Here is an 18,136-nt window from a genome sequence, read left to right as displayed (position 1 = left end):
TGTGTGTGTGTGTGTGTGTGTGTGTGTGTGTGTGTGCGGTCGGCGTGTGTGACGCGAGAATCGAAAAAGGCGGCAGCAGCAGCCGAAGTGAAATGCCAGGTTGACCGAATCGACACCGTTTTTGCAAGCACTTTTGGAGTCTGGCAATTTGCCGGGCTTTGGGCTGCCTGGCTGAGCCTGTCACTTCTGGCTGGACTGGACTCGCCCAATTTCCGATGTCGACTGCATCGATTGCTCGTCCCCCATCACACATTGCATCTGGCTCCTACTGTCCTTGCCATCACCACTAACAACAGCAGAGGAACACGGCGGAGACACGCAGTGCGGCTCTGTCCGATCCTACTACTTTACTCACTCTCTTTTGCTCCGGATCCTCCGACTCGCTCTCAGTCGAGACTGCGTGGACTCAACCTCGCTTGGTTCATCGGACACAGCCGAAGCTCTATACGCAGCCATCGCATCGCGTCCTATCGACACTCGGCAGCACCGACGTCCAAAGCATTCGACAAGCTGACTGATCCAAAGCTCGCACACTCCTCTCGGAACACAATTGATATCATCAGCAGCCCGACGACATTCTTCACTTGACTTAATCTGCATCGGAATCGCTCCTAAGGATACATCAACCGTCGACAGTCTCTGCCGCGCCGTCTAGGAATAGCTTCAGCATCTTCTTGTCTCCGTCCTTGCAAAGCATTGCCTCTCAGACTCCGACAGACGACCCCGCCCGCAAACAGCATGACCGACTCGATCTCGTCAGGAGAGATGGAGCGTCTTACGGCTCAGATGAGCCTCAAGGATGCGCCAAATCAACCATCAGGCCAGAGCGCTACCGGTGGTCCTCCTTCAAGAGCTTCACCGTCGTCCGGTCCCTCGCCATCGCTCCGTCCTTCTCCAGGGACGGGCGGACCCTCGGCAGCGAGGCCGGCCAACACAGCCGTCGGTGCGGCCGAACGCGCTCGTCAGATGGCAGGCGCTCGTCTCCCGCCTAGCTTGCAAGCCAAGCTCGCTGCCAACGCCAACCGAGGACCTGGTCAAACTGTCATGGGCCACGATCAGCGCATCGACAGCAGTGCCAGTGCCTCTCTCTTTGTCTCGGCGAGCAATCGACCCGGCTCATTAGCGGGAACGCCGGGCATGGGCGGTCTCGCAGCTCGCAGAGGTGTGCCAGGCGCCATCGGGGGAGGAGGGCCACCGTCAGCATCTCCAGCCGCAGGTGCAGGGCCCGGGGCGAGACGCAATCGACCAGGTCTCAAGCTGAGCGATATGGGTCTCGGAGCAGATGGCTCGGCAGCGGGTGCTCCACCAAGCGGCATGGGTGCTGGCACCGGACGCCGTGCTCCTCCCCCAGGTCGTCTTCCCGACGGTGCCTCCTCTGCCAAAACTGCCGATGGCGCACAGGAAAACGGCGATGCCATGTCGACCCCCTTCAGCAACTTTTCCAAGATCGTTGATCCCTCCGGTCGCCTCAACTTCAGCGGCAAAGCCGTCCTCCACGCCTCGGGCGTCGAATTTGGCAACGGCACCTCCTTCAAGATCAACATGGCCGAGCTCGAGCTCGAGGACGAGCTGGGCAAGGGCAACTACGGCACCGTCCGCAAAGTCCGACACACGCAAACGCACGTCGAGATGGCCATGAAGGAGATCCGGCTCGAGCTCGACGAATCGAAACTCAATGCGATCATCATGGAGCTCGACATCTTGCATCGGGCTACTGCGCCGCAGATCGTCGAGTTCTACGGAGCGTTCTTCATCGAGTCGTGCGTGTACTACTGCATGGAGTATATGAATGCGGGGAGTTTGGACAAGCTGTATGGCGAGCGGGGGAGTGTACCCGAGGATGTGCTGGCACGGATCACGGGGAGCATGGTTCGAGGGCTCAGCTTCCTCAAAGATCAACTTCAGATCATGCATCGCGACGTTAAGCCGACCAACGTGCTGATCAACCGCAAGGGTCAAGTCAAGCTGTGCGATTTTGGCGTCTCCGGCCAACTGGAAAAGTCGCTCGCCAAGACCAACATCGGGTGTCAATCGTACATGGCGCCGGAACGCATCAAGGGTGAGTCGCAGAACATGCTGGGCACGTACACGGTGGCGTCGGATGTATGGTCCCTGGGCTTGTCGATGGTCGAGACGACGCTGGGCACGTACCCTTACCCACCCGAGACGTACTCGAACGTGTTTGCGCAGTTGCAGGCGATCGTGCATGGGGACCCTCCCGAGCTGCCCCCGGAGCTGTACAGCGAGACGGCGAGGGACTTTGTCGACAAGTGTTTGGAGAAGATCCCTTCGCGTCGACCGACGTATGCGCAGCTGCTCAAGCACGACTTTTTGGCGCAGGACGAGGCCAAGGGCGAGGAAGGGGTGGACATGGTCGGTTGGGTCGCAAGGGCGATCGATGCAAGGACCAAAAGGAAAGAGGCGGCCAACGCACCCGTTGCACCCGGATCATCGTCCACCGTCGCATGAAATGGAATCGCTTTTTAGACGGAACTCACACAAGGAAGCGCCGGAATTCACTCATTTTTATCATATGCATTTTGTTATACATCCATTCAGCATTCTACGCATACACGATCAATCGTAGCATCCCATCTCTCCATTCCGACTAGGTTGCCGAGTAGTAGTAGTACTCGTCGATGAGGGGGAGGTAGTCGCTGAGTACGCCGCCGACCATACCGATCAAGAACTTGCCCTGGGTTCTGTTGACCAGATTTGTGAGTCTAGGACGGGTGAAGGAGTACCAGAGCGGACCTCGAAGCAGATACCACCAGAAGGCGTTGCCTCGTTTGGCCCATTCCGAGTCTTCGACGGACGAGATGGGGCGTTTGGCCTTGTCGGCTGGGTTGGCGCCCATGAAGACCGAGGCGAGGATCGAGGTGAGCGGGTTCTGACCCATCAGAGCCGCCATTAGGGGGTTGGTGGCGAACAGGTTTTTGGGGCCAGGAGTGGCGGGCGCGAAGGAGCGCCCGCGGAGCTCCTTGGCAAGGTACTCGAGGGCGAACGAGAGTGCGAAGGGAAGTGTGGCGCGTCGACCATATCGGCGCAGGGCGAGGACGTAGAGGAAGGGACGCAGGATCCAGAGCACTTCGGCGAGGTGACCGGTGCGATTGCGGAGTGGGCGCACGAGGTCTTCAGGCTTACGCACGTCGTTCACCGTGAGGACGCGCGAGAGGAGGTAGTCGTTGATCTGCGATTCCGACCACGGCTTCATGTGAATTGGCGGCGAGGGTGGATCCTTGCGTGCGACTGGGGACACGGCATCTTGTCCATTGGGTGTCCGTGTGAGCGTACTGGATGCGTTGAGTCGGGTCGAGTCGACGAGCGTGTCATCGGTGTCGGAACCGGATTGAGCTGCGTTGATGCGCAAAGCGCGCAAGTGAGGTGGTCGACGATCGAGTTCTGCGGTGGATGGCAGCGGCTCATCTTCGAGTTGGTCGTATCCCGGTCGAAGGGAAGCGAGTGTCGGCCGCAATAGCCCAGTGCGCGATCCCTTCCAGTAGCCCTTGGGTGGTTGTTCTGCGCTCGATAGCGAGAGGCTTGAGCTCGAGGATGCTGCGGCGGTGTCGAGGCGATCGGCGAGCTTGCCCATGGTCTTGACTCGTTCCTGCTCCAATGCGGCTGGGTCGACTTCGCGTTCCGGAATGGGAGGGTTGATCGCCATCCTCGACCCTGTTATCTGTACCAGACTGAGACGCAGTACCACCTTCAAGCCTTCGATAGCAGCCACGACATCCCACGCCTTCCTCCGTCCGAGCTTCCTCCTGGCCACCATCTCTGCAACCAGCTCCAAGTATCCCACCACGACCAGCGTCCTGGCTACACGGTTGTAGCTCTTGGAGTTGCGCGAAAAGTGCTGAGTATATCTGGCATGTTCGGAAGGCGTGAGGCCGGTGAGGGCGCTTCCGCGCTGTGATGGTTCCAGCGGCGCGAGGCTGGATTGAAAGCCCTGCTTTTCCGAAGCGTTGCTGCTGGTAATGGCGAGCGGATTCTGCTTCTCGAGCGCTCGAGCTAGGATCGAGTCGTGGTAGAGACCGAGCAGGTTGAGCGATGCATAAATGGCTTCACCTGCAAGTTCGGCATCCTTGAATCGACCTGGTAGAAAGTAAGTGATGGATCGAAGCGAGCTCTCAACGGCGGTGATTTGCGAGGCGTTGTTGAGGAGGAAGTCGTCGTACTGTTTGAAGAGCGCCATGATGACCGAGGCTGCTCCCTTTGATCGAGTGCCGCCAGTGATGAGAGACAGATGGAATGGAGGTGCGTGGCAGATGGAAGAGGGTCTGTGTGGTGCAAGCAAGCTGCGCAAAAGAGGGTCCGGTTCAAGGCGCGAGCTTCGTTGCCGGTCGAGAACATCGTCGTGCGCGCATGGCTTGAAGCTCAAGGGGGAAAGGGTTGAAAGCGCAGGCGCAAAGGAGCACAATCGGGGTAAGAGAATCGGGTGATGAGCTGGCCTCGGCCCGGGCTCGGGCTTTGATCATGCAGGAATTGATGCAGGAACTCAGCCATGATCATAGCTGACCTTGCTGACCCTCGCAAAGCGACCCTCTGAGCGGTCGGTCGTGTATGATCGACTGCGATGCTGACAGTGAGAGTAAGTCCGGCAGTGATGAGCAGCAGCATGCATTCCAGAATCTGTGTCGCCTCACTCAACTCAGCCAGACGAGAGGTTCAAAAGGGAAAGAAGCAGCCGGCAGAACCTTGCTTTTTCACTCAATTTCTCTGCAGTCATCCTCGCAAACAAGACCGCTCGCCCGCTCGCTCGCCCGTCCGCCGCTTTCTTTACCCGAAATGCACGCACGTTCTGTGCAGGCTGCAAGCCCCCGCAATGAGCGGGATGAGCCCGCTTGAGCTTAAGTAGGATTTGGGCTGAAACAAATTTGGCTCGCATCTCAGATGACCCGTCTGATATCACAAATCCATCCAGCAGTTTGGTATCGTCATATTGCAGTCTATCAATCGTCTTTGTGAATTGAACGACGACAGCGAATGTGAAGATGTGAAGATAGAGGAGGATGTCGTACTGTAATGGCATCGTGTGACATGCCAGAGAAACAAGACGGATTCATGCCGAATCGGGAGTGTGTCAGCTTGTCCCACGGCGACGGTATTGTCAGCCGACGTCGGAGCTACCTCACTCTGACACCCAAACAAGATTGGCCAATGTCTCAGTCTGTCGTCCTCGTCAGCCTTTGCTCAAAAGTGTCCTCCCCTCTCTCTTTATCTCTGTCCATCACTGTCTCCCTCGACCATCCACATCATTGTGCCATCCGCAGTCGTGTTGCTGCTTGCTGCCTTTGTCGGCGGTACAGCCATTCGCTCTTCATCCTCTGCCTCAATCTCGATCCGCACCAACAGCACATCCTCATGCATGCAGTCCGCACTGACATCACCCAAATCACTCGCCCAGTAGGCGCTCTCTAGGCTCACTTCAACGCCATGGTGTCGAGCCCATTTCGCAGCTCACAGGCTTCGTCCAACGAAGCGGGCCCGAGCACCTCACCCATGGTGGCAATCAAGCGCGCAAAGTCACCGTCCACAAAGACCAAAGGTCCGTGGCCACTCGACACCTTCTGGTCCAGCTCCAACAAGAAGGGCTCGCCAATCAAACCTCATGCGCCTCTTCCTTCCGTGCTCGGTAGCTCCTACGATAGCTCCAATGGTGTCGACTCAGAGGATCACGCTTTCGACTTTCAAGACCTCCCCTTGACTCCTCCTGACTCGGGCGCTTCTGGTTTCCAGCTTGGCGCGACGACTACCAATCCGCAGCCAACATGCAGCAGCCAACGTGCAGCAATTTTGGTCGCGAATGCAACACTTCCTCCTGTTCTGTTGACCGAAGACCAGATCAAGACGTCTCCGAGAAGAAGCAGCAAGAATGACATCTTCAACTCACCCATCACCTGGGTGACACCTCCTTCTCGTTTCAATCAGCCACCGCCAGAGACCACACCCATCTCGCCTCCACCGCCATCCCGCAACTCGCTCTTCTTCTCGTCTTCGGGTACCGCCTCGCCCGTTCCGCCATCGCCTCCGCCGCCTCGCTTCTCGTCGACTCGCTCAAAGGTTGACAGACCACCAACCACGACTGTCGCCGACCCTTCAGCCAGTACTGCACCGATACTCGCGTCGACATCAGCATTGCAGCAGACACAACAGACCGCAGGTCGTAAGAAGGGTCACACGCGCAATTCGTCACTCGGTCGAGCCAGCTCAGAGGAGTGTTTGCAGGAGGAAGCAAGGATACGTGCAACGAAGCACGTCGACTTCCGTCTTTGCCCCACCAACGAATTCCTCCTCGGCGAAGGGCGGCACTGCTCCGTCTATCTGGGCAGCTATCGTTCCCGCAAGGATGTCTCCGCGGACTCAGCGTCATCGGCAGAGTGGCAGCTTTGCGCCATCAAGCGGCTGCATGCTGACCGTCAGAGCCAGCTGCTCGGTCTCGAGGAAGCCTTTGCGCTGCGTCGTCTCGGCAAGCATCCCAACATCATTCAGCTCGTCGACATCCGCGACGAAGTCGATCTCTTGCCGTCCCCACAGCCAACGTCTCAAACCCTGCCGGATCTACAACAGGCAACCATAGAGGCAGGGTCTACGGGACCGGTACTTGGTCTCGGTTTGCCAAGGATCGCTTCGGGTGCATCCAGTCCAAATGGCTTTGCAAGTCATTTGAGATCGACCAGCCACATGACAGGCAGGGACGAACTGATGCACGAAGCGCGAACTCGGAAGCTAGCTCTTGCCGAAGACAAGCGCAATGAAGCCGCGCTCGCCCGCGGCCTTCTCAATGAAGTAGATCATATCGCATCGTCCGGTCAAGCACCACGCACCAGAGTCAGCACGGTGGAAATACCACGCTCGACCAAACTGCCGACTCCGACTTTCCTGGTGCAAGGCCCAGATGGCGACGCACTCACGACCGTGCGGTCAAGCGACGATACTGCAATCGCGGCTCCTGGTCGAAAGCCCTCGACTAGCACAATGGACCCGCCTCGGCTCCTCATCCTCCTCGAGCTGCTGCCAAACAACCTCGCTTTGTTCGCGCGAAAGCACCGCGAACACATCGACCTGCACCAATGGTTCGACTGGGCTCTGCAGATGGCTGACGCGCTCGTCTTCCTCCACGAAAAGGGTTGCGTACACGCCGACATCAAGAAGGAGAACATGCTCCTCACCGAGGACCTCAACATCAAGCTGTGCGATTTCAACTCGGCCGTCTTCCCCAACCCCAGCGATCCTCCGCGCGACGGCCTTGGTCTGGGCACACCGGCGTACTGCGCGCCCGAGCTAAGCCGTGCCACTGGCGGCCCGACTGCGACGACATTTTCCTACCCCATCGACATCTTCTCCCTCGGTGCGGTGCTCTACTCGCTCGCTACGGGCTACGAGCCGTTCAGCAAGGCGCGCAGCGTTGTTGAGATGCTCCACCGCAAACGGCTCTTCTTCGAGAGCGAGGAGAACGACCGAGCGTCCCGACTGGCGGTGGAAGCGGGGAGCAATCCCAACAGTGCCCCTGCGAGTCGGAGGAGCAGTCTGCGCGGTCGACACTCGACTTCGAACGAAGCAGCGTCATCGGCGCAGCTCGTCTCGTCGCTCAATCGGTTGCTGCATCAACCCACATCGCCAACGCACATGCGCCGTCAAACGAGCAGCGACAGCATCGACAGCGTCGCCTCGAGCATCACGAGCATCACCACCATCTCCGGGCGGAACGCGACGAGTCTAGCGGTAGCACGACTGTTGGAGCCGAGCGATGAGCCGCGGGGGTTGTTGGAGGACCCGAATCTGCCGCGGCGGTCGTCGCTGTTGCGGGATGCGGGCGGGTCGGATGTGCGAAGGTGTGCTTCTACTGGAGGGAAGAAAGCGATGGCAGCGGGCATGGTGGGGATGCAGCGGTCGCAAGCTGCGGGCGAAACCAGCAGTCCATCCACCGCCGTCCCCACGCCCCCGTCGGCGATCACCAGGTTTGCTGCGCTCGAATCCACCTCTCGTCCGGACTGGCTGCGTCGCCGCTCGTCGTACGGGGACGAGCTCAAATCCGCCCCCACATCCACAGCGACGCTCCTCGCCCCCGCAGCGCCCATCGTCGAGCACAGCACGGCGTCCAACCCCAGCCGACTGCGCTCCATGTTTGCGCCCGTCTCGCCAGCCACTCCGTCGCCCACCTCGCCGCAACCCTCACACCCGTACGAGGCGCAGTTCCACGAGGTGGACGACGCACGGGCATACGATGACGGCCATCCCGCCATCGTTCTCCCCGGTGGCGGCCGGTTGCCCGACTGGACGCGTGAGCTGCTCCGCCTCATGCTTCAGGCGGACCCAGCGGCCAGACCCACCGCCGTCCAGGTGCGAGAGCGACTACGCGCACATGCGACCCAGATTTAGGCGCATATACCCCCCCATCAGGCAATCTCAGGAACAGCCTCATGCAATCTCGCGAAACGGTGGACCCCATGAATTGTTGCTATTGCGTGACTGCTGTGTGAGTGGTGAGGAGAGGAAGGTCAGATCCATTTGAGCCACGCCTGTTTGGTATCGGACGAGATTTTTTCGATGATGACCTTGACGGTTCGATTGGAGGGATCGCGATGGCCGGTGTTGTTCTCGTCTACGGAGGGACCGATTGCGTTCGAATGCGGGATGTGAGGGGTGAAAGCGTTGGGGCTGGATTCTTCTTCGTTGTCTGGCGCCGTCTTGGCGTCGTGCGCCTGGAGGACGGTTTGAATGTTCGGCACTGGCTGGCGGGAGGCTCGAGTGAGGGAAGGGGTCGCATCTCTGCTCTGCCGCGGCTGGTCTTCCTCCTCCTCTTCTTCTGAGAGCACTTCCTGACTTGACAAGTCGTACAGCGAGCCGTACATCCCCTCTGGAGCCGGTCTTGAAGTCGATTTGGATCGCTGCCAGCGTCCACCGTCCACTCTCGCCCCCGGATCCGACACAATCGAGCTGGACAGGTCGTACGACCTGTCGTTGTCCGTCACGGCGTCCTTGGAGCCTGGTTGCCCTCCCCCGATGCTTGGAACGACGGCAGCGTGGTTGGGTATATTGCCGTTAGAGATGGTACTCGAGCGCTTGCGACGGAAGAAGTGGAGCTTGTTTTGTTGCTTGCGCTCGCGATCGAGGCCCTCGAGCACCTCAATGCCGGTCCGACCGATGATGCTATCCCGGTTGCCGCGGGTGGAAGTGCTGGCAGACAGGTCGCGTTGCCGACGAGGGAAGGTGCCGGCGTCCTGAGCCGACAGGAAGCGCTGATGTCGGGAGGGTCTGGCGGATTTGGTGGTACTCGACTGCGGCTGTTGTGCGTCTTGCGTCGCGCTTTCCGCTTGCATACGGCCCTCCAGTGTCGAGGTATGCGGGAGCGAAGAAGAGACAGGAGCTGCTGCCGCCGGTAGACTGTCAGCGGACAGCTCGTTCTCAAACTCCTCGTCCACGTCAACTTCGCCACCTGCTCCAGCCGCTTGCAGCAGCGCCCTCCTGTACGACTCGGAAGCTCGTGTCCCAATCGGCCTCCTATCCGTCACGATCAGCCCAGAGGATATGGCGCGGGAGATGGGCGGTTTCGGTACCGCGAGCGTCTCAGCAGCCGACGCTCGAGACGCATTCGACACCGGCAGCACATTGCCTTCCGCATCAAGGGCCACCTTGAGACCGTCTAGTTTGTCCAGCTTGTCCACCGCCAACTCCTGCACTTCTTGGCGGATGAGCTTCTTTTCCCGGGCGCACAAGTCGAGCGGCCCCTCGTCCGGGTCCTGCAAGCACTGCACCAGATTCCAGCCTTGACCACGCATAACGCTCATTTGCCGCTCGAACTTTGACTCGTCAAAGTAGGGGTCTTGTGCGAAGATCTCTCGCAACCCCTGAACGGTGTGCTGCCACCAGACAGGATCGTTGAGAATCGGCAGGAGATGGTTGCGCGTCTCGTCGGAGAAGGGAAGACCGATGAGATCACTGGGAAGGAAGAGCCAGCCGAACGGGTACTGTCGGATCTCGTTCGGATGCTTGATGGGGAAGGAGAGCGAATTGTCGATGGCGCCGACCTTGATCTCGTCGTTCTCTACGTCGTGCTTGATCATGAAGTTGTCGAGACCGCGGTCGGTGTTGCGCATGAGAAAGTCGAGGACGACGAGTTTCTCGAGCTGAAGTCGGAACTGCTCCATGCGTTTGGGTGTCCAGTAGAAGGCATCGGGCTGATCCGTCGGGGAGGCTTGGCCGAGTACCGGTGAATTGGCGGAAGGAGAAGGATGACACAGGTCCGGCTCGTCATCGGCGTACAGGTCGTCCCAAGAAGGCCGGCAGAGTAAAAGACGCTTGACAGCCACTCCGCAATTGCGCAGGCGAGCCCGCTCCTTCTTCCGACTGACCTTGTGCGCCTGGCTTTCATCATCCATGTCGCGCATGAGCATTGCTTTGCTGCGGGTATGCGATGGCCAAGGATGTCTTCTGAGAAAATCTGAGGCGTTGACAAAGCCCTTCAGGAACGTCTGGTAGCTACCGATCTTGTTGGGAAGTGGGACGCCATCCTTGTCGAAAGCGGTGCGATCGTGGTAGGCGTAGTGGAAGGTAGGAGACGACAGCTCTACAAGCTCGGTTCGAGGGACCATCCGTAATGCCAACCGAGCGTCGAGGTAAGATGCGCCGACTTCAGAGAGATACGAAAAGTTGGGAATGAGACAGGGTCTGCCCATAGCCCACCACAGGTACTTGCGCAAGAACTGTCGCTTGGGGTTGAGGTTGCCATACGGCTCCTCGTCTTTGGGCTTGAATACAGCCACTGTGGCGAGAGAGGGCTGCTTTGACGGAGCAGATGAGCTGGCAGTGCCTTCTGATTCTGTCTCCGCCTTGATGACACGGGCGAAATAGGAGCCGCTAGATCCGGTGGTGATCATCTTTGGATATATGCCTTGCTCGATAGCACGCTTGACCTGCTCTACTTGATCCTGGAATTCCTGCGATGTCATCGTCGTGGCTTCCTTAAGCGTACTGCTTTGAGATCCTGTACGCTTGGCGTCAAGGATGGATCGAGCCCGGCCTAGCCCATCGAATTGAGTGATAAGCAGAGCTGGCTTGGTGTCGCGCAGCGATTTGCCTCTGAACTTGCGAGCGACGGCAGCCTTCCATTTGCGGAACCTTGCGTCAAAGTCGAGATCGTCGTCATCATCTCGCGATGCAGATCGTCGGTTGGCCCCACCATTGCTGGGCTCGGCATGCTGTGACAGCAGAGGCGCTCTCTCGTCGTGGTCGGAAGTGACCATGGCGGTCTATTGCGCGACCTCTCGAGGAGGGCAAGAGATGACCTTCAAAGATCGTGTTGGGGGCGAACGTATTGACTCGACATGCTGATAGCTGGACGTCGAAGGGTAGCGATGGTGGAGCGGAAGATACAAGGGAGGAGGACTGGACCGCAGTCTACTCAGCCATCATCAGCCAAGTCATCAAAGGGTTCTCGCTTCGCCAAAGTCGAGGCTCGGTCTGGGAGTGAATGCACGCCCACAAAAATCGATGACGCTCGGATCCCACTTTTTTGCTGCGCCTTCTCTCCACATGCAAGCGAGCCGGTGAGACCCTCTCGCGCTGCAGTGTGCTGAGGGTAAGACCCACTAGCAACAGGGGCGAGTATCTGCGCACAAGCAACTTAGCGAGTTCAGCTTCGAGATCCACAAGTCGAAGCTTGAAGTCAACGCACAGTCATTCTGACGGCTGACGATTGCGACAAGGCCTGGATATGCTGAGGGAGCTCTGCACGCTGTTGGTCCCGGCGGAGAGCCACGTTTTGCTTTGTGGCTGACCTAGGGAACAAGCTCTATTTCGAAATCTGACATCAAACATGCGGCCAAAAAACAGTCGGAGGCTGAGAAAGAGCGCGCGCGTCCACACGATGGGAATCAACACCAAAAATGCTCGAGCTTCTTGAAAAAGTGACACTTTGAGCTGCAGGAGGAGCAGGAGGATGCGCAATTGACCATCTCTCAATTGTCTCTTCATCTCCCTCACTTCTCGGCACAGCAGGTTATCATCACACCCTCTCAGACTGGAGCTATCTCGTCGGCTCTCGACTTGAACCTCGTGAATCATGTCGTCGGGCATTCCGACTACGCCCAACAGCTCGCACCTGCGATCGGGACTGCCGACACCCTCCTCCAGCGGCGTTGCCCGACGCACTTCGCTCGCAACAGCATCACGCATCAGCCCACAGGCGGACAGTCCCGACACACGCTTCAAGAAGCAGACGCTGGCCGAAGCCATCTCAAAGAACGATCCAGCAAAGTATCGTCTCTCGACTGCTTCGCCAGCGTCAGCTGCTTCTCCTGCAGCTCGCAACGAGCCCAGCGATGCCGACGATCAGTCACCTCTGCTCACAGCAGGTCGGCTACCCCGCACCTCGCTATTATCACGCAAGTCACACTCGTCCCTCCGATCCGAGACGCCTCCGACCAGAGCGACACCTCTTGCCAACGCATCCCCTGTCTCCGCGAGCCCAGTCAAAGCACCCGTCGCCAGCACATCTCGCACAGCAGCCACTCCAAAGAGATACTCAGACGTCCATGCACGCAGCACCGCCACTCCGTCAGCTATGAGCAGGACGCCGTCTCACTCCTCATCCACCGCGGCTTCTCGCGCAAGGGAACACATCAGACGCGGAAGAGAGCTCGAGATCGGCGACCTGGTCTACATGGAAGGATCCGAGCTCGTCGGTGTCCTTCGTCATCTCGGTACCGTGGACTTCAAGCCTGGCTTCTACGCCGGTCTCGAGCTCACCGGTGACAGTGTTGGCAAAGGAAAGAACGACGGTAGTGTTCAAGGGACGCAGTACTTTGCTTGTGCGCCAGGCAACGGCGTCTTCTGTCCGGCTAGCAAGGTCATTGCCATCAACGATGCACCTCCCACCGATGCTGTCGCTCGTCCCGCCTCGTCCATGTCCAATCGACCCTCCTCTCGTGCCTCGGATCTACCAGACCGTTCAGGGGCAGTGACACCGTCAAGAAGAAGAGTCAGCGCCATTGCGCGTCCACCCTCTGCGACACCGTCACGCGCTTCCTCTCGCCTCGGTGTACGTCCTCCTTCTGTCACTCCAGGCAGCAGACCCGCTTCCTCGCTTTCCACCTCGCGCCCAGCCAGCCGTCTCACCGCCCGCAAGAGTTTGGCGCCTACTCCCTCCGCTCGCGATGATTCGGAAAAGACCGCGCAGACCAGTCCCATCCGCAGTGCCGCGCCACCTACCACGCCCTCCTTGGCAGCTCGGACTCCTCGGTCCTCGCTCGCTGGTGTACGTGCAGCCTCGAGCGTGCTCCCGAGCACACCCGGTCTCGCAAAGAAGCGTCAGAGTCTCGGCGGCATCCCTACTCCTCGAGCAACAAAGGGTCGGACATCCATGTTTGCTCGTCCAGGCGGACTTCCAACCACATCGGACGCGAGCATGCCACCGCCTCCCAGCCCGAGCAAAGAGCCACGCCCAGAGCGAGCATCCAGTGTGCTTTCCTTCCGCTCCAACAGCCGACTTGGTCGCGATCCTTCCGACATTGAAAGCTCGCCTGTTGCCAAGCAAGAGGCCACCTCCACCACTGACTCCAATCTCGAGAAGAATCGCATGCTCTTCGATCTCATGGACCTCACGCCGCGCAAATCAGCTCAGCTGGCTTCTCGCTCGCAGTCTCGAGCAGAGAGTCGCGCAGGTACCTACGATGGTGCTGCCGGCCTGGGCGATCTGACACAAGACTCTGTCGCCGAGGCTGTGGTGCCTCTGTCGCTCTACGAAGAGCAGGTGGCCGAGTTCGAACAGCTCCGAGTGCAGCTGCAAGAGCTAGAGAAGCAGAACGCAGAGCTACGTCGTGCCCAAGAAGCACGGAAGGCTCGCATGTCAGAGGCGCGCTCCAACGAAGCTGTCCTCGAGGCCGAACGGGCTAAGATGCGAGCCGAAGCACGCGACAGGCAAGCCGAGATGGAGGAGGAGCGTCGTGTCGAGCGCGACGACGAGGTCCGACGACGCAAAGAGATTGAAGAGCGCGAGAAGGATCTCAAGCTCCAGCTCAGCAAGAGCAGCGACGACTACGAACGACAGCAAAAGGAGGCAGAGAGCCGTCAGAAGGGGCTTCAGCTAAAGCTCGAAGCCAGCGAGCAGCTCGTCGCCGAGATGAAGAGTCGCATCGAACAGCAGTCAGCATTGGAGCAGCAAGGCGAGACAAAAGAGGCGCTCGAAACGCAGCTCAAGCTCAAAGACGCCGAGATCGACAGCCTCAAGGCGTCCGTCAAGCGCATCGAGGACGAGGCACAAACAGCTCGAGATGGCCTGGTTCGTCAAATCGACGAGCTCAAAGATGCAGGCCGCGAGACCATCAGTCTTTATGAACAGAGGATCGAGGAGATTGACGGCGAGAGGATCCAGGTGTTGGACAACATGCAGTTGCTCCAAGACAAGGCGCAAGAAGCCATCCGAGCGGCGGAAGCTCGTGTCGAGGAGTTGCAGGCCGCGCGTGCTTCATCGCAGAATGGCAGCGGCCCCGAGGCCGGCTCCGCTGCAGCAATCGACAACGAGGCTCTGCGCGAGCAGGTCGCTCATCTGCAGGACAAGCTCGGCAAATACGAGGACCAAATCGCAGAAGGCGTGTTGGCGCTCGAGAAGGAGAAGGAGTATGCCCAGAAGAGGCGCGACAAGTCGCACGAGGTCGAAACCAGCTTGAAGAACGAGCTCAAGCGCATGAAGACCGAGCTGGATCGCGCAACAAGGGCCGGCAAGGAGCAGCTCGTGCTTCTCCAGGAGACTCGACATGCTCTGCAAGAGAGCCAGCAGGCGTTGGAACGCGAACGAGCCGAGCTCGAGGGTCTGCGTGCCGACGCCGAGAACTTCAACGCGCTCAAGAGTGGCCACGAGGGCAGCTCCGCCACGGCGGCTCAAGCACAGTGGCGCAGCGAGAAGCAGGAGCTGGAAGCCAGGCTCGAAGCCAAGGATGTCGAGCTCCGCTCGCTGCGGCTTCGTGTCGATTCGAGCAAGGAGCTGTCCGCCTTGGAAGCCTCTCTTCGCTCGCCCATGGACAACTCACCTGGGCAGACGGACGGGCACCGCCTGTCCATTGCCTCGAACGCCAGTACGGGCAGCAACCTCAAGTCCTCGCAACGCATCTCGTCAAACGGCACCTATGCTGCCAGCGACGTCTCGAACGTCTCCTCGGCCAACCAGATGTCTGGGCTCAGCTATCTGGTGCGTCAGCTGGGCGAAGAGAACAACGAGATGAAGACCAAGCACAAGCTGCTCGAGTCTCAACTCAAAGCTCGCGCACAAGAAGCCGAGACCAAGTGTCGCGCCCTAGAGCTGACCGTCGAATCGCTTCGAAGCCGGCTCGAGGCACACGAAGGTGTCGAGGGTGCTGCCGACACTTCGGATCTGGCCGAGAAGCTCGCTGACAGTGAGGCACGTCTGCAGAGCAGCGAGAGTACGCTGGCGCATCTCAAGTCGACGCTCGAGGCGACCAAGATGGAGAGACGCGATACGGCCGACTCGTTGCAGAAGGAGGTCTCGCAGCTGGAAGCGCTGGTGGAAGCGCGTGTCTTCCGAGAGGAGGGGCTAGTGGCTCAGGTGGAACGCCTCTCGAAGAAGCTGGACGAGCGCAGTCCGATTCGCAGTAGCAACAAGGCCAGGCCTGAGGCGACGCTTGGGACGGAGAGCAAGTCGTCGGCGGCGCTGAGTGCGGTGACGGGGCCGAGCAAAGGTATTGTCAGCGCTGCCACGAGCGGATTGTTGGCGAGGCAGACCGCGGAAGAGGAGGACGAGGAGCTGGATTTCTGCGGACTGTGTTCGCAGCGCGGCCACACGCTAGACAAGTGCGAAAAGCTGATGGAACGTACGAGCTCGATCGCATCGTCCAAGGCGAGCGCTGGCAGTGCACCGGTAGCGCAGGGAGAGCAGGAGCCTTGCGATGACTGCGGCGAGGTGGGACACCGCTTTGAAGACTGTCCGTACGCTGCTGAGATCTTCTAGAGATGCTTTTTCTATCATCTGTCCGCTGCAATCGGTCATTAGACATCCAGGACTGTCACAAAGATCCACAGGGCGGCCGGCTCGTTTGATCAGTGTGGTCGAGGCTGAGAAGGTAGGGCTCGATGGTGTTGACAAGACCATCCCTGATTTATTGCGCCTTGATTTCGACGCTCCTTTTCCAACGCCGCTTTTCCGTTGACAATTGGATCTCAGCATCCCGCCTGGTAGAACGACCGAGACTGTTACGCTCACTCTCAATGACTCGGAACGAGCTCGCTCTGTTGAGATGAAAGTCAAGCACACGGCACGCCAAGATCAGTCAGCGGAGCCAGTAGTCATCAAGCAATAGCTGAAGGGAGAATCTGAGGCCAGGCTTGAGAAACAGCGGGTCAGAGTGTGAGGTCGAGCAGGCACGTGACTCGACGCGGTGAAACGCGAACCCAATTTCGTGTCCTCAGCTTCGAGGGTCGCGCGCGTGAGAGAAAAGGCAAAAAATAAAAGAGGATTTTTGACATATGATTTTTGGCGCTTTGGTGTGCATGCTTGCTTGGGCTTGATGTGCCTTGCCTTGGAGGCTGGCGCATGCCTCTTTGAGCTGCTCGTGCGGCTCGCTGTAGCAGATGGCAGGCGAAGGGACGCCCTCACAAAGGGCTGGGTGCGTTCTCGACGAATCCTTGGTGGGGAGGCAAGCATCAGTTCACGCAATGACGCAGGTCGCCATACCGTGACCAAGCGGGTACCGGTGAAGTTGACATTAGGCAGGCGTAGAACGGGCCTGACCGGATCGGAAGGGCAACGCTATCTTCTACACCGGCAGTCGATGCGGCACAGTGTCGAAGAGGGCCGACACGTACGACGGCCATGTGAAACAGGGTTCAAGGGTCTATTGTTGAGCAGGGCCGGAGCCGCTGTCAAAGCAACCTTGACATATCGCCGCCTCCTTCCGAGTTAAGCCTTCACTCCTTCCAGCGAAGTAATGCAAACATCGCTGCACTTAGGTGGCGAGAGATTTCAAAGGATGGAGAAGAGCAGCGTTCAGGACTACTGCCTTCCGTCGGTAGGCCAAGTCGCTGGCCTAGACGAAGCAAGAGACAGACACACCCTCTCGACGAGGCGTCAGGAGCTTGCTCGGCGAGCCATGTCGACGGCCACGAGATCGCTGCCTGTTGTGATGTGAAAAAGGGTCCAAAGCTATCAATACTGGGCGGTCGCCACCGTGCTATCTCCGTGGTAACGGCGAGGGCAACAACAAAAGTCATTGAACACGTTCGCTATCATGTTTGAGAGCTGTCGCCGCTGTCCGTTGTCCCCACCGAGCTCACTGAAAAAGGCAAAAAAGAAAACCGATTTTGTGCATTCGTGGTGAGTCGCGTCGTGCCTGCCTGCCACGTTGCTCGCGTTTGAGTTGTTTCTCTTTTTCCTTTTTGGCTCGCTCGCTCGCTCTGCTTGCCTGCCAGTCAATTGCAATTTGGCTCAGTTTTGGATTTCCTTCCCCCTTTTCACCAAAAAAGGCGCGTTTTCTTTCTGAATTTTTCATTTTCTGACAACTCCACTCAGCAGAGAAGTGCCGTTGCAGGGCGGAGAGGGACTGGTGACTGTTGGTGTTGGCTCGCCGAGGCCAAATTCCGCTGCGGCTGCTGCTCGTCGCGACATTCGCCTGTGCCTGTCCACGCCTCCTCGTGCAGATTCAATCGACTGAGCCTCCATCTCTATCCTCTCTCCTCTTGTCTTCTCTCTCTCGATCCGTCCTTGTCATCTCTCATCTCCATCATCATCTCTCGTCGCCTATACAGCATACTCGCATTCACCACTTCTGTCCTTATCGTCTACCGCTCGCCCGTCTTTCGTCCACTCTACCAGCCTCGGACTCCACCTGCATCCATCTTTGAATCAACGCATCCGGCTGCATTGGCCGTACAGAGCCGTCTTGATCACGAGCGATCTCCCTATTGACGACCAGTCGACAGCTCATACTCGCAGTAGCAAAGCATACACGCGATCCATTACATCATCATCGGACGCAGCATCCGCTTAACACCTTCGCGTTCCTTTCGCGTCACCTGCACTTCCGCATCAGGAGCATCCGCACTCCCATCGTCACAGCCTGGAGAATCCATTCATTCATTCCGCAAACGGACGACACCGTCGGCTCGCCCTATGCAATCTTTCTAG

At 58.7% G+C, this 18,136-nt stretch overlaps 5 protein-coding genes across 5 annotated transcripts; 3 read left to right on the top strand and 2 right to left on the bottom strand.

Annotated features, from left to right (window-relative positions):
* Nucleotides 1-738: 738 nt before the first annotated feature.
* PSEUBRA_003548 (Protein kinase domain protein) lies at nt 739-2,469 on the top strand (the record flags this gene model as incomplete). Its single annotated transcript, XM_016436639.1, has 1 exon — nt 739-2,469. The coding sequence occupies one exon, from the start codon at nt 739-741 to the stop codon at nt 2,467-2,469; it is 1,731 nt and encodes a 576-aa protein (XP_016292080.1).
* A 139-nt stretch (nt 2,470-2,608) lies between these two features.
* On the bottom strand, nt 2,609-4,195 carry PSEUBRA_003547 (Peroxisome membrane protein, Pex16; the record flags this gene model as incomplete). Its single annotated transcript, XM_016436599.1, has 1 exon — nt 2,609-4,195. The coding sequence occupies one exon, from the start codon at nt 4,193-4,195 to the stop codon at nt 2,609-2,611; it is 1,587 nt and encodes a 528-aa protein (XP_016292079.1).
* A 1,241-nt stretch (nt 4,196-5,436) lies between these two features.
* PSEUBRA_003546 (Protein kinase domain protein) lies at nt 5,437-8,382 on the top strand (the record flags this gene model as incomplete). Its single annotated transcript, XM_016436645.2, has 1 exon — nt 5,437-8,382. One exon carries the CDS (start codon nt 5,437-5,439, stop codon nt 8,380-8,382), a length of 2,946 nt encoding a protein of 981 aa, XP_016292078.2.
* A 119-nt stretch (nt 8,383-8,501) lies between these two features.
* PSEUBRA_003545 (Phosphatidylinositol 3-/4-kinase, catalytic domain protein) lies at nt 8,502-11,246 on the bottom strand (the record flags this gene model as incomplete). The annotated part of the gene is made up of 1 exon (XM_016436597.1): nt 8,502-11,246. The coding sequence occupies one exon, from the start codon at nt 11,244-11,246 to the stop codon at nt 8,502-8,504; it is 2,745 nt and encodes a 914-aa protein (XP_016292077.1).
* Nucleotides 11,247-12,064: 818 nt separating this feature from the next.
* PSEUBRA_003544 (CAP Gly-rich domain protein) lies at nt 12,065-15,964 on the top strand (the record flags this gene model as incomplete). Its single annotated transcript, XM_059465097.1, has 1 exon — nt 12,065-15,964. The coding sequence occupies one exon, from the start codon at nt 12,065-12,067 to the stop codon at nt 15,962-15,964; it is 3,900 nt and encodes a 1,299-aa protein (XP_059320632.1).
* Nucleotides 15,965-18,136: the final 2,172 nt, after the last annotated feature.

This window comes from Kalmanozyma brasiliensis (genome assembly GCF_000497045.1).
Source record: "Kalmanozyma brasiliensis GHG001 unplaced genomic scaffold PSEUBRA_SCAF22, whole genome shotgun sequence".
NCBI classification, from domain to species: Eukaryota; Fungi; Basidiomycota; class Ustilaginomycetes; order Ustilaginales; genus Kalmanozyma; species Kalmanozyma brasiliensis.
The sequence above is the reverse complement of the archived record's forward strand: the minus strand, read 5'-3'. Positions and strand labels throughout refer to the sequence as shown.